General features: G+C 32.3%; 1 protein-coding gene across 2 annotated transcripts in view; it reads right to left on the bottom strand.

Annotated features, from left to right (window-relative positions):
* Nucleotides 1-7,581: 7,581 nt before the first annotated feature.
* LOC125852724 (uncharacterized) overlaps nt 7,582-12,485 on the bottom strand; it is an 18,031-nt gene continuing 13,127 nt past the window's right edge. The window contains exons 1-2 of one of the 2 annotated variants that reach the window (XM_049532426.1): nt 7,877-8,015; nt 7,582-7,785 (exon numbers count right to left, since the gene is read on the bottom strand). In XM_049532426.1, coding sequence (XP_049388383.1) covers nt 7,696-7,785; nt 7,877-8,011 — 225 coding nt within the window. In that variant the 5' untranslated portion in view covers nt 8,012-8,015 and the 3' untranslated portion in view covers nt 7,582-7,695. Of the gene's footprint in view, nt 7,786-7,876; nt 8,016-12,485 lie in introns of those variants that run through there. The other variant, XR_007445051.1, reaches the window with a different exon arrangement.

The following is a 12,485-nucleotide window of genomic DNA, read 5'->3' as shown; positions in this document are numbered from 1 at the left end:
ACAAGACAGCCGAAAGAACGAAGAAAAGAAGGCCTGAGGATTGCCTAAACCATTGGGCCAGTCGTCGAATGGCCTTAGGCTCGCCCAATGTTCCAGTATGCCAAGCCCTGAAGGACAAAATCAAATAGGCGATAGAAAGGAGTAGTCGGTGAGTCGCCAAACGGTTCCGTGAGGCAGTGCTATATCGCCCAAAGTTACAGAGCTTGAAGTTGTTGAAGGACAATGTAGAAAGGCGATGAAATAGGCCAAAGGGTAAATCGCCGAATGGATCGCCGATCCCGATTAACTGCGCCGAGTGATCCTTCCCAGCATAATTTTTGACACCTATAAATACTTTTTTGAATTTTTAGTTTAGTATGCAATTTTTAAGTTTTACATTTCAGAACTGAGTTTTTAGAATGTTCAGTTTTTAGAACTTAGTTTTTGGGAGACTATTTTCCTTAGCTTTGAAGAGTTGAAGATTTCCATTTTCTAAGCATTTGAAAGTGGGTATTGAAGATTCTTCATCCTTGACGTGTTTAAAGACAATATTTATCGTATCCATTTGATGGAAACACTTATCGGAATTGATTTCTATCTCTTTATTATGTCTAGCTAAAACTCCAATTCTTGGGGTGTGATTTTGTGAATATGGGTTGAATTTACTACTGGGTATTGCTAATTGATTGTTTATTCGTTGTTTAGAGGTTATTTCGTTCAGTAGTTGTGTTTGAATTAAATGGGGTTGTAATTGCAAATACAATTTTATCTTCGTGTTTTTGACCTGCTCGAGAGAGAGGTTGTAAAACCAAAACTACTGAAATAATAGTCGGTGGCTATTCGATTGTCGTGGGTTCAGCTCGAGAGAGTGAATCCTAAACCATCTCCCACACATTCAGCTCGAAAGAGTGAATGGACTAAGGCGAAGGATGTGCTTCATTGCCACTTATCGGTGTTAGAGAGAACCCGATTTGCTTCGCGATAAATTGTTCGAGAGAAAATTTACTCGCACTAAAGTCTAGCCTAGTTACCAATTTGCAGCGAGTTACTATAAATAGAATTTACCCAGTTGTGCATTTTAGCCCATATTCCTACCACATCCCAAGAATCTCGTCTCCATATTTGTATTTTTGCTTTAGTTGTCTCTTTAGTTGATAATTGCTTACAAAACCCACTTTGATAATTGACACTTGTGTCGCCTTTTTTAATTTATCATGTTTTTACTTGTTAATATCTATAGCTATAATTAACTTGAACACGTTTTTACTTTTCTATTGTTTCTCAATTACAAACTGCTCCCTATGGGACCGAACCCAACCCTTGGTTGGGTTATATTACTATTGAACGACCGTGGACGCTTAATATTGGATGAAACACCCCGATACGTCAAGTCAAAGCTACGTGGGAGGATGAGGAGGATATGAAGGAGAGGTACCCACATCTCTTTGCTTTCGGAGTAATTCCAGACCTAGGTACTGATTGTTGTAAAACACTCTTTTAATAGATATGATAAGTTGTGTTAAGTTGCATGTTGGGTGTTTGAGTTGGGTGTTAGATGTTGCCACCCTCAGATCTATTTAGAGTGATCTCATTCGAAGACGAATGTTCCCAAGGGGTAGATATTGTAACACCTCCGTCTTAGAAAGGGCTAATTTTAGAAAGAACTAAATTAGAAATAGCCAATTTGAGATTAGTGCAAGATATTCTTAAATTGTAAGTTTTGGGCCAACTTCAAACGAACATATATTTCAAAACAGGATGAGTTAGGTGGCCCATGAGATATCAAATTGAAGTTCATTGAGTCCTCTTTCCAATGACGCCGAGTTTCCTAAATTCCGAGTTTGGATGAGGGAGATGTGCTCGTTTGAGTACAACTCATCTAGTTAAGGAAATTCATCCGAATTAAGAAGGGGTATCTTAGTCTTTTCCTTACCCCCAATAGGACTACACGTTTTGTTCACCCAATTAGGGGGTCAAAGCTGATTAAAATCATTTTTCACTCAAGTCTAAAGTGTTCAAGAAACTAGGGCAAAGTTCAAGAGGAGAAAAGAGGAAGTTTTCAAGAAATTCTTCAAGATTTCGGGAAATTGCCAAGAACTAAGTTCTTTTGAGGTATGTAAGTTTTCATAGTGATGGGTTTTGTTCACCCTCACGCCAATCATGAGTTTCCAATTTCGAATTCATCCATGAAATTGAGTATATTGAGTTCTTGATTGAGTTCTTTGAGGTTTGGTGCTTCATTCTTTGATAATGGGGTTTTATTGAGTTCTTGAGGTGAGGATCTTGCGAATGAATGTTGTTCTTGAGGGATTTTGAGTGGATTTTCGTTTACTTGTGTTGGGTTAATGAATCTAAGGGGGTTTGGAAGAAATCAATCGATTCTAGGTGAATTAGGCCCAAAAATCTAGAAGAAAATTTTGTTGGAACATTTTGGGAATTCGCTAGGGTGGCACGGCCCTGATGCCCAGGAGGGCTAGTGCCTTGTGCCTGCAGTGCACTACAAACCAGCCCCAGTAAATGGAGGATTGGCGCGGCGTGCCAGGGTTGAGCCAGGAGCATCAGTCCACTTTCCCTTCCGTTCTTCGATCCGTACATGTTCCTGTTCGAGCACTCCATTCTTCAAGAGTTCTTCATATACTTTAATTGTACGATAAAAAAGATAACATTGTATTTTTATTTTTCTTGTGTTACGGAGGCATCGACATCACTAGATGAAGGCAAGTTCAAGTTAAAGAGTTTCTAGGCTTTGTCTGATTTTGTTTGTTTGTTTCTTATTTTAGTTTGGTCCTTGTGGGGCTCTTGTACTCTGTGATGTTGATATACTTCTTGGTCTTCCCCCCCAAACACTTTTAGCTTTTATTTTATAAATTAAATATGGCCTTTAAGGTTTGCTTTGATTTTAAAAAATAAGTATTAATAATTGAAAGTATTTTCATATTCCTGCAACACCACCTATAGTGAAATAGGAGATATGAGTATTGGTGCACATCATATGAAATATTTAGAACAACAAGAAACTTATGGTACAAAAGAAAAGAATGAAGTTAAGGTAGACAACAATGATGATGATAATATATCCTTTAATTTCTCTATTTCTCAAATTCGAACTCAGACTCATGTTCATCCTTTACTACCTAAAATTCCGAAAATAAACTAGTATAATATGAAATACTTTTAATCAAATAAAATGTATAAATATAGTTGAATATTCAATTTTTGAGTTAAAATATAAGCATAAGATCATGAGTAATAAAGAAAGGACTTGTTAATTGATTACATATTAGGATAATTCACTGCAATGCCCCAAATTTTAAAACTATGACCCAAGTCATTCTTTAAGTGAGTAAAGGCTCCAAACTCGATGATTTCTAATGCTGGATAGGTATTGAAGACAATTTCTTACTATGAAAAGATATTTGGATGTGAATTAAGGTCATAAGGGACTCCTTGAGTATTAAGATTTTGTGGCTTAATACCAAGAAAATGAAAGGTCATGAAGCCTTTGTTTCAACGCCTTCAATCATTCATCAATCCAAGTTATCTGCTAAAAATTATGCCCATTTTAATGGGCACTACGGGTTCTATGCAATCCGCCATGTGAAGTGGACATCAACTACATGGCCACGTGGCAAAGTCAATAACACTGTTAAGGTCACTCGAAGAAGGCTCTAGCTGCGGGGCCGCACACCGGCTCTGAAATTATTCAAGTTATTTTCTTTACATCATTATTAGGTATCCAAACTACCATGTTCCAATGAAAGGAATTACTAAAAATGTTTCTGCAAGCTTTCTTACCTACCATACATTGTCATTAACTTTCCAAGGTATGTATTTTAGTCAGTTGAACCTACACTCGCTATCTGTTGGTAGGAATGAACTTGTGAAATTAAACATATAACTAGCTATCTTTAGTTCCAGCTACTTGTCTGAGTGATTTGTCTTGTGTTTTCAGATGTTGCAGAAGAGAAACCCAATGGAGAAAGGAAGGGTGAAAGTGGAATTCGTCTTAGTCCTTTCGGTTTAGCTGCATACAAGATGCAAAATGATGTATGGAAAAACACTCATACACATAAGGACTATGAAAAACTATGTGATCTTCAAAATGCTGCAGATTCATGGTTGAAGCAGCTTTCTTACAGTCACCATGACTTCAATTTCTTCACCGCATTCTAACATGGATCATGGAAGTTACTATTATGAAATCATTCACAGCTTCCGCCATCGTTCTTGTTATGTTTTTTAGATGGTTTTCTCCAAGAAACTGAAACTGATGTACCCTCTTTCAATTCATTTGATGGGGGGAAATTGTTAGATTGTCTAAGATATATTTTCCTTTGTGATTTGGAAGGATTTCAGTTTTGTACCAAAACTGTTGTAGAGCTTTGTAAACATCTCATGCAGCTCTATATTTCAACAAGTACTAAAATTTTGGGCCTAGGCTTTGGGCATTGCTTAACTTACTGCATAGTTGCTATCAGTGCTATCTCTTGCCACAGGTTTCATCATGTTGACGTTCAAACCACAACTAAATTAAGTCCAAGTTGTATAGGCTTCAATCTTCTTGTTTTTTACAACATAGAAACTTTGGGTGTCAGTGAAGCAGGGTTCGAAACTCGGATGAATAATGAGTTCTTACCTCTAGTCATCACCACTTACATACTTGGCATTTATCTATAGCGACTAGTATGACGCGATAATGTGACTAAATCACATGTCACATGATGTGCTCTAATCATTATATCAAAGCCTTATGGTTGTTTATAGTTCAATCTTATTCCCACTTAGAAGTTTTGGTTGCCAAAAGTCGACCTACATACATATAATATCTCATATTTACCTCACCCCATAGTCCCCATCCTCACCACCCCACACCTCATCCCTACGCCACCTCTCATAGTGAAAAAAGGTAGCCTAATGCACTAAACTCTTGCTATATATAGGGTGCTATATGTAGGGTCCAAGGACGTGTTGAACCACAAGGGTCTATCTTACGTAATTTTACCCTGCATTTCTACATAAGGCTATTTCCATGGCTCAAATTTGTGACCTCCTAGTTACATGGCAGAAACTTTACCAGTTATATCAAGACTCCTCTTCATACATTTGTCTAAATGCTTTCAAGATAATTTTTTTGTTTATGTACCGAACACAAGAAAGAAAATAAATAAGACACTCATTTTTCGTTTCGTACCGAATACACTCCTAAAGAACAAGTGTTTTATCATGAACAGAACTTAAACCAATTGGCTTTAAGTAGCACAGATGTTCCAATCCTATCAAAAATAATTAACGTTTTGAACTGTGAACCTTCAATGCAATGCCACAATCTGTTACGTTGAATATCAAGAGTAACTAAAAACTCATATATTGAGCTACCAAACTAGCATTACAATCCAACAAAGTTTGGAGTTCAATTGGTATTATCATCAATCAGAACTAAAACAAAAGGATAAAGAAAGTACCAACATTCCAATCCCAACAACAAAAAAACACTTCATGACTTGATCTAAACATTTGAGCCACGAATCGCCACTCAAATTCGAAGAGAAAATTATAATTGAGAAGATAGAAATAACCACACAAGCTCGATACTGTTGTTTATGAACATATTCAAAGAAGCAGAACTTTCTTGCTTCATCCAAAACAAAGGAACCCGAACTTCCTTTATGAGAGACCACTACTAATCAATTCACCAGTTATTGATGCTAAAGTTGAAACGTCTTACGCTTAAAACTCTATTTGTTTTTCAAATTTCAATTAAGCAATGGTTCTTTTCCAGATTCTGAATCGAAAACTTGGCAATTTATAGAAAGAAAAGGCTTATCTATTTACAATAAAACAAGAAGAGAAAGTTCATGTATGTTATTATACAGACATGAAACTACAGGCACGAGTTATCATACTTTCAGGTTAATATATTATTAATAGTTTATTTTTATGAAGAGAAACAACTCGGATTTCTTCTATTGCCACTTCAAGCCAAAGATGATACAAACGGTTGTTACCTCATGTCCTTTGCCAAATAATTTTTAGACCCATAAAATTACAATACACTGATCATTATAGAGAAGAACTGCATCTCTGGGATATAAATATCTCATATTGGTTTACGGAATGCACACACAAAAGATTAACAACAATGCAATGCATTTAAGGGCATAAATGATCTGTATATCAGGGCAGACTAAAAAAGCAAAAAACTTCAGTTAGATATCAAGAAATCTTGTTAATAAAGTTGGAACTGTATTATAGTATCCCCAACAAGAAAACATGTGGAAGAAATTTGATGTTACCTTTAACCACAATCAACAATATATATTTTGATAAAAAGCTGTTTGAGGTTTTGGTTCCTCTGTGATGAAAACATAAACCCGAATATAGTAAAGACTCAGTGACTAGAGTGTCAAAAGGAGAGCAAAGGTTCACATTTTTCAACTAAGAGAAAGTAATAAAGAAGCTAACAACCTTATCATCGAGTAGAACTTGAGAAAATCGTTCAATACCAACCTATCATGGAACCACAAACCATGGAAATGCTAAAGGACAGAAAGGAGGCAGATAATAGATAGCTATCACTTACTAAAGTCAATCTTATTGAACTCAGTTTCCATCATTCTCCATCGACTCCTCAAAGGCGCAAAGAAGTTAGGAAGACAAAATACAGCAACTTAGTCACAGTACATTCTAACAAAAATTTGTCTCCACGCATTTCTTTTTGTTTTAGGTAATGCAAAATTAATTTCACTAACAAAGTGCCAAGGAGGTGCTGCAAAAAATACATACAGTAGATTACAAAGATCAATCTATTTCTCAGCTGTAGAAAATCGTTTAACTCTTAAAACAAGAATTAGACCACTATGCCAGCTTAAAGCTCAAAAGTCATTCGCCATAAAACTTCACAGATGGAGACATTAACTATGCAGAAACAACTTTCACATAGAAGAATGTCCCATAATTATTTGGTAATAAACATAATCACATGCTAAAAGAAGTATCATTTGAACGTGCCCATTTACTTGAAACTAATACGTTAGTAAGCTCGTATTATTTGTGGTAGAGTCATGCTAAAGAATCGAACAAATAGGTCTGACTTCAAAGCTGATTGATTCATCATTTGGTATCTCATTCTATACAATAGCATACAACATGGGGTATGGGAGGGTAAAGTGTATACAAACCTATCCCTACCTCAAAGGTAGAGACAGTTTTCGATACATCATCGGCTCAAGAAAAAACAGTGTAAAGCGGTCCAGAAAAAGAAGAAAGAAAATACAAGAAAAATCAGATAATAACAAAAACAATAGATATTAACAAAACAATATGATAATCGAGGTACAAGAATCAACAAAAGTCGGAAAATTGAATGACAAGAAACTACCGGAGCAATATTTGAGACTTATTCCAATAGAAGCTCAAGGAAACACATTGCAAAGCAGCCCAACAAAAAGTAACGCAAGTATAAGAAAAATCAGATAATAACAAAACAATACAATAACCAAGGTACAAAGAATCAACAAATAGTCAGAGAAATCAAAGGACAAGAAGCTACCGGGGCGCAACTACTAATATTTTGTGCAGAGAATATATGGTTGGGTAAAAAGGGTTTATAAAAGGTTTTGCAGAACACTCAAATTACACAGAAACACAATTTTTGCCCAAATAAATTGGGTCATATCAGATACAAAATTAATAAAAAGATACAAAGAAATAAAAAAATCACTGGGTTTGAGATTTGGGTTTAGAAATAGGAAAAGGAGGCAAGCGGAGGAGAGCTTCCTCAGTCTCAATTGGGTCTGATCTCAGTATCTACACACAGAAATAAACAAGGAAAAGATGATTAATTGAGAAGGAAGTTGGCAGAGTAGTTGTTGAATGAAATGGAGAAGGGAATGCTTACTGGGTCTTGAAGAAGTGGCTTTGGGTCATCTTTGGCCGGCCTGAAAGGGGGTTTCGTCATCTTCTTCACTTCGCTTTTGCCATTGTTGTTAGTATTACTATTACTGCTCATGCTTGATTCCTCCCCGCCCTTCATATCCTTTTTTACTCTTTTCCAAATTACAAACAAACAGCTCCTTAATAATTTTTAGCTTCTCTGAAGCAACCACCCTCGATTTATGATTTTGATGAGTTAGATTTTCTAAATGGCAAACGAACAAAAATACCACTCGAAATGTTACAAAAATCCAACATTATTTTTGGGTTAAATAATGTTAGATGTTTTTTTTAAAAAATACATAGCGAATATTTATTGATTACATTTTAAATTATTTAAAATTAGTGCACTTGGCCGTGCTTCGCGCAATCCTAAAACAGTATAAAATATAAATAAATATTAGTTATTCAAATTTTATAAAGAAACGTAATTATAATGAAACATTTTTTCACGATTTTTTTCATGATCATTTATATATATATATATATATATATTTGACCGAATGAATATGTGTGAGACATTAAAGTAATTCATTTAAATTAATTCATAATATTAACTTAACTAAAAAAAAGTAATGGAAGAGAAAAGAAAACGTCAAAACTTGATAATGCAAGCCTAAGAGATAATACTCTCGTTTCGTGTAATGTCATAAATATGATAGAAATAATATGATGATTGAATCATTTATAAATGATCTAATATGATTTTAAGATGTACAAAAAAAAATCTAAAATATAAATCACCCTAATTACCAATTAACATGTTGATGGAAAAGTCAACATATTAGCATTCAATAATGAATTTAGATGTTCTTTTTAAAAAAACTTTTGATCAAGAAAGTTTTAGGAGTTATAAAATAAAAGTAAATTAAAACAACTAAAATTTAATAAATTAATTTTTTTTGCATATAATATTAAGAAATAGTATATAAATTTATGGATATTGTCTTTTAAACTAAAATTAAACCTTCAAAATATGCAAAATAATGAAAATAAAATATCTTTTCAACTCATTTTTATAGACATTTTGTTTTGACGTTTTTATTCTTTGATATAGTTCATCACATCTCCAATAACACCTATCTAAACGAAGAAAAAAATTATTTAGCTAGGTAAAACAATAAACGCAAAGGAGATCAATCAAAAAAATATATATATTCTAAATAGAACCCCAAAAAGTAATTATTATAAACAAAATTAAGTAAAAAATTAATGATTAATTTTTAAAAAATTATGCACACTAAAAAACATTGAAATTAAATGTCTTTCTTGGATTGGCGCTAAGGAACAACTTTATAATTTTGCTTTAGGAGTTATTGTACAAACGTGAGCCAACTTGTGGGAAGAAGTTTGGTTTGTACGTGGTTTGACTCTTGTGGAAAAAAAATTAATTTATTAATATAATCTTGTTGGTAGGTTTATTGTAATTAAGGTAATTTAATGTGAATTATATAAATTATTAGTTAATTAATAGAAGAAGTTATGAAGATGAATATGATCTCTAAAACAAATAAATAAGAAAAGAAAAAAAGAGGAAAAAATAATTAATTTCTAATGAAAAAAAGTGTCACATCACTCTTCTTTTGCCTAACATTTATATATATTTATTTTTATTTATTTATTATTTTTTATTTTTTATTTTGTTTATTTTTTTTTAAAAAAATTTGAAATGAAAGAAATATTCACGGTTTCTAAAGATGTGATTTGTTTTGGGAGAATCTACAAAATCACACTAATGCTTTTATTTAATAAATATAATGAAAGAATAACCAAAATTCAATATGAAAATAATATAATTATTTCTAAAATTATAATAAGGCATTTAGCTTAGAAAATATAAAATTGTTGCATTTCAATTGACATTATAACTATGTACAACTTTACAATAAATAAAAAAAGTAATAAAATTTGGTATATCGCTGATGATAACGCATTCTTCACACTTGTAAGAATTTCCAAAATTCAATATGAAATTAGTATTATTGTTTCTAGAATGTATAGCTGGTTATTTACCCCACAAAAAATAAATCTATTACGTTTAAGTTCAAATTATAATTATGTACAAGCCTGCAATAAATAATAAAAATAACAAAATTTGATAAATTGCTAAAAAAAAAATGCCATATGCTAGTTTACTTTATTTCCTAACATATAAATTTTTGCACCAACACACTAATATAAAACTAATAATTGTGGAAGTTTCTAAAGATGTGATTTGTTTTGGGAGAATCTACAAAATCACACTAATGCTTTTATTTAATAACTATAATGAAAGAATAACCAAAATTCAATATGAAAATAATATAATTATTTCTAAAATTATAATAAGGCATTTATCTTGGAAAATATAAAATTGTTGCATTTCAATTGACATTATAACTATGTACAACTTTACAATAAATAAATAAAAAGTAATAAAAATTGGTATATTGATGATGATAACGCATTCTTCACACGTGTAAAAATTTCCAAAATTCAATATGAAATTAGTATTATTGTTTCTAGAAAGGATAAGCTGGTTATTTACCCCACAAAAAATAAATCTATTACGTTTAAGTTCAAATTATAATTATGTACAAGCCTGCAATAAATAATAAAAATAACAAAATTTGATAAATTGCTAAAAAAAATGCCATATGCTAGTCTACTTTATTTCCTAACATATTATTTTTTGCACCAACACACTATATAAAACTAATAATTGTGGAAAAAAATAAAAAAAATAAAAAGAACGAACATTTATTTTTTGAAAAAAAGAGCAAATCAATAATAGATAATAATGAAAATTTAGAAGAAAACCATGGAATGAAAAAGGAAGACTGTTTTGCCATATGACTTTCTTTAGTATTTATAGTACTCAAAGAATTAGTAACATAACATTAAAAAAAACTAACGGATTTGAGTAATTATAAATAAATGAGTATTAAGTGTAGTAATTAATTATGCCTAATTGAATTATTACCGTAAACAACTTAAAATCAGAAATGAAGGGATACTGCAACGTGGGCTGTAAGTTTTAATTGGACTTTTACTGCATTTGGTTGACATGCTTAATTGAGCTTTATGAGGTTTAGGAGTTATCCTTTAATTAATAACATAAATTAACCAAAATATGCAATAAGAAATCAGAAAAAATATCAAAAAAAATTGAAAAAAGAAAAATACAAATGTTGTCCATAGAAATGTGTCACATCACCTTTTCTATATTCAGCTTTATATTTATATATAGATTAATGAACAAATTACCTGATTAAGCAAACATATACTAGTTAATGATTTATCATAGCTATAGTTTGAAAAAAACATTTTTTGCCACTAAGATATAACTATATTTACGAGGATCACGTTCAAAATTTATATAATTTAATCCCTAATTGTATAAATCCAAAAGTTGTATATGCTTACCATACTCTCAAGTTAACATGTAGAAGCCCTATATTATTAATAGTTTATTTTCATGAAGAGAAACAGCTCGGATTTCTTCGATTGCCCATTCAAGCCAAAGATGATACAAACGGTTGTTACCTCAAGTCCTTTGTCAGATAATTTTTAGACCCATAAAATTACAATACACTGATCTTTATAGAGAAATCTCTCATATTGATTAACGACAATGCAACACATTTAAGGGCATAAATGATTTGTATATCAGGGCAGACTGAAAAAGCAAAAAACTTCAGTTAGATATCAAGAAATCATGTTAATAAAGTTGGAACTGTATTATACCTCCAACAAGAAAACATGTGGAAGAGAATTGATGGTATCTTTAACCACATTCAACGATTTATATTTTGGCAAAAGCTGTTTGAGGTTTTGGTTCCTCTGTGATGATAACATAAACCCGAATTTAGTAAAGACTCATTCTTTCGGTCTTATCATCATTCCCAAGAGTTGATTAACAATAACGCAACTAATGTTTGGGATTAAAGTATCTTCTCCATCACACTTCTTATATGCCAATACATGTAGAAGATTCAAGAGGTTTACTCTTTAAGGCATTATAATTTTCTAGAAGTATCATTTGAATATGTTCATTTACTTGAAAGTAGTAATACATTGGTAAGCTTTTCTATTATTTATTGTAGAGTCACACTAGAAAATCGAATAAATAGTCTCGCATCAACATTGATTGTTTCATCATTTGGTATCTCATTCTATAAAACAACAATATGGGGTTTGGGACGGTAGAGCGTTAGCAAACTTAACCTTAACTCAGAGTTATAGATGGTTTCCGATAGACCCTCAGCTCAAGGAAAAACAGTGCAAAGAATCTAGAAAAAGACTTGACGGAAGTACAAGAAATACAAATCAACATTTAATTTCACTTTACATGAACACCATGTTGGGTATGTAGCAAGAGTTAATGGGAAATGGAGGGAAGATGAAAGAGGAACTTGAAAAAGTTGGGAACTTGAAAAGTTGAGAACTTGAAAAGTCCTCTTATGCTTTATTGAAAAGACATTTGTCCCTCATCGGTGATGGAAAGAAAAATAGGAGAGTTTAAATATAGAAACACTCCTATTAATTGTTAAAAGGGTTGGAAAGAGCCCCCCCCCCCCCCCCCCCCCCCCCCC

Source organism: Solanum stenotomum, unplaced genomic scaffold (genome assembly GCF_019186545.1).
Source record: "Solanum stenotomum isolate F172 unplaced genomic scaffold, ASM1918654v1 scaffold4562, whole genome shotgun sequence".
Classification (NCBI taxonomy): domain Eukaryota; kingdom Viridiplantae; phylum Streptophyta; class Magnoliopsida; order Solanales; family Solanaceae; genus Solanum; species Solanum stenotomum.
The sequence above is the reverse complement of the archived record's forward strand: the minus strand, read 5'-3'. Positions and strand labels throughout refer to the sequence as shown.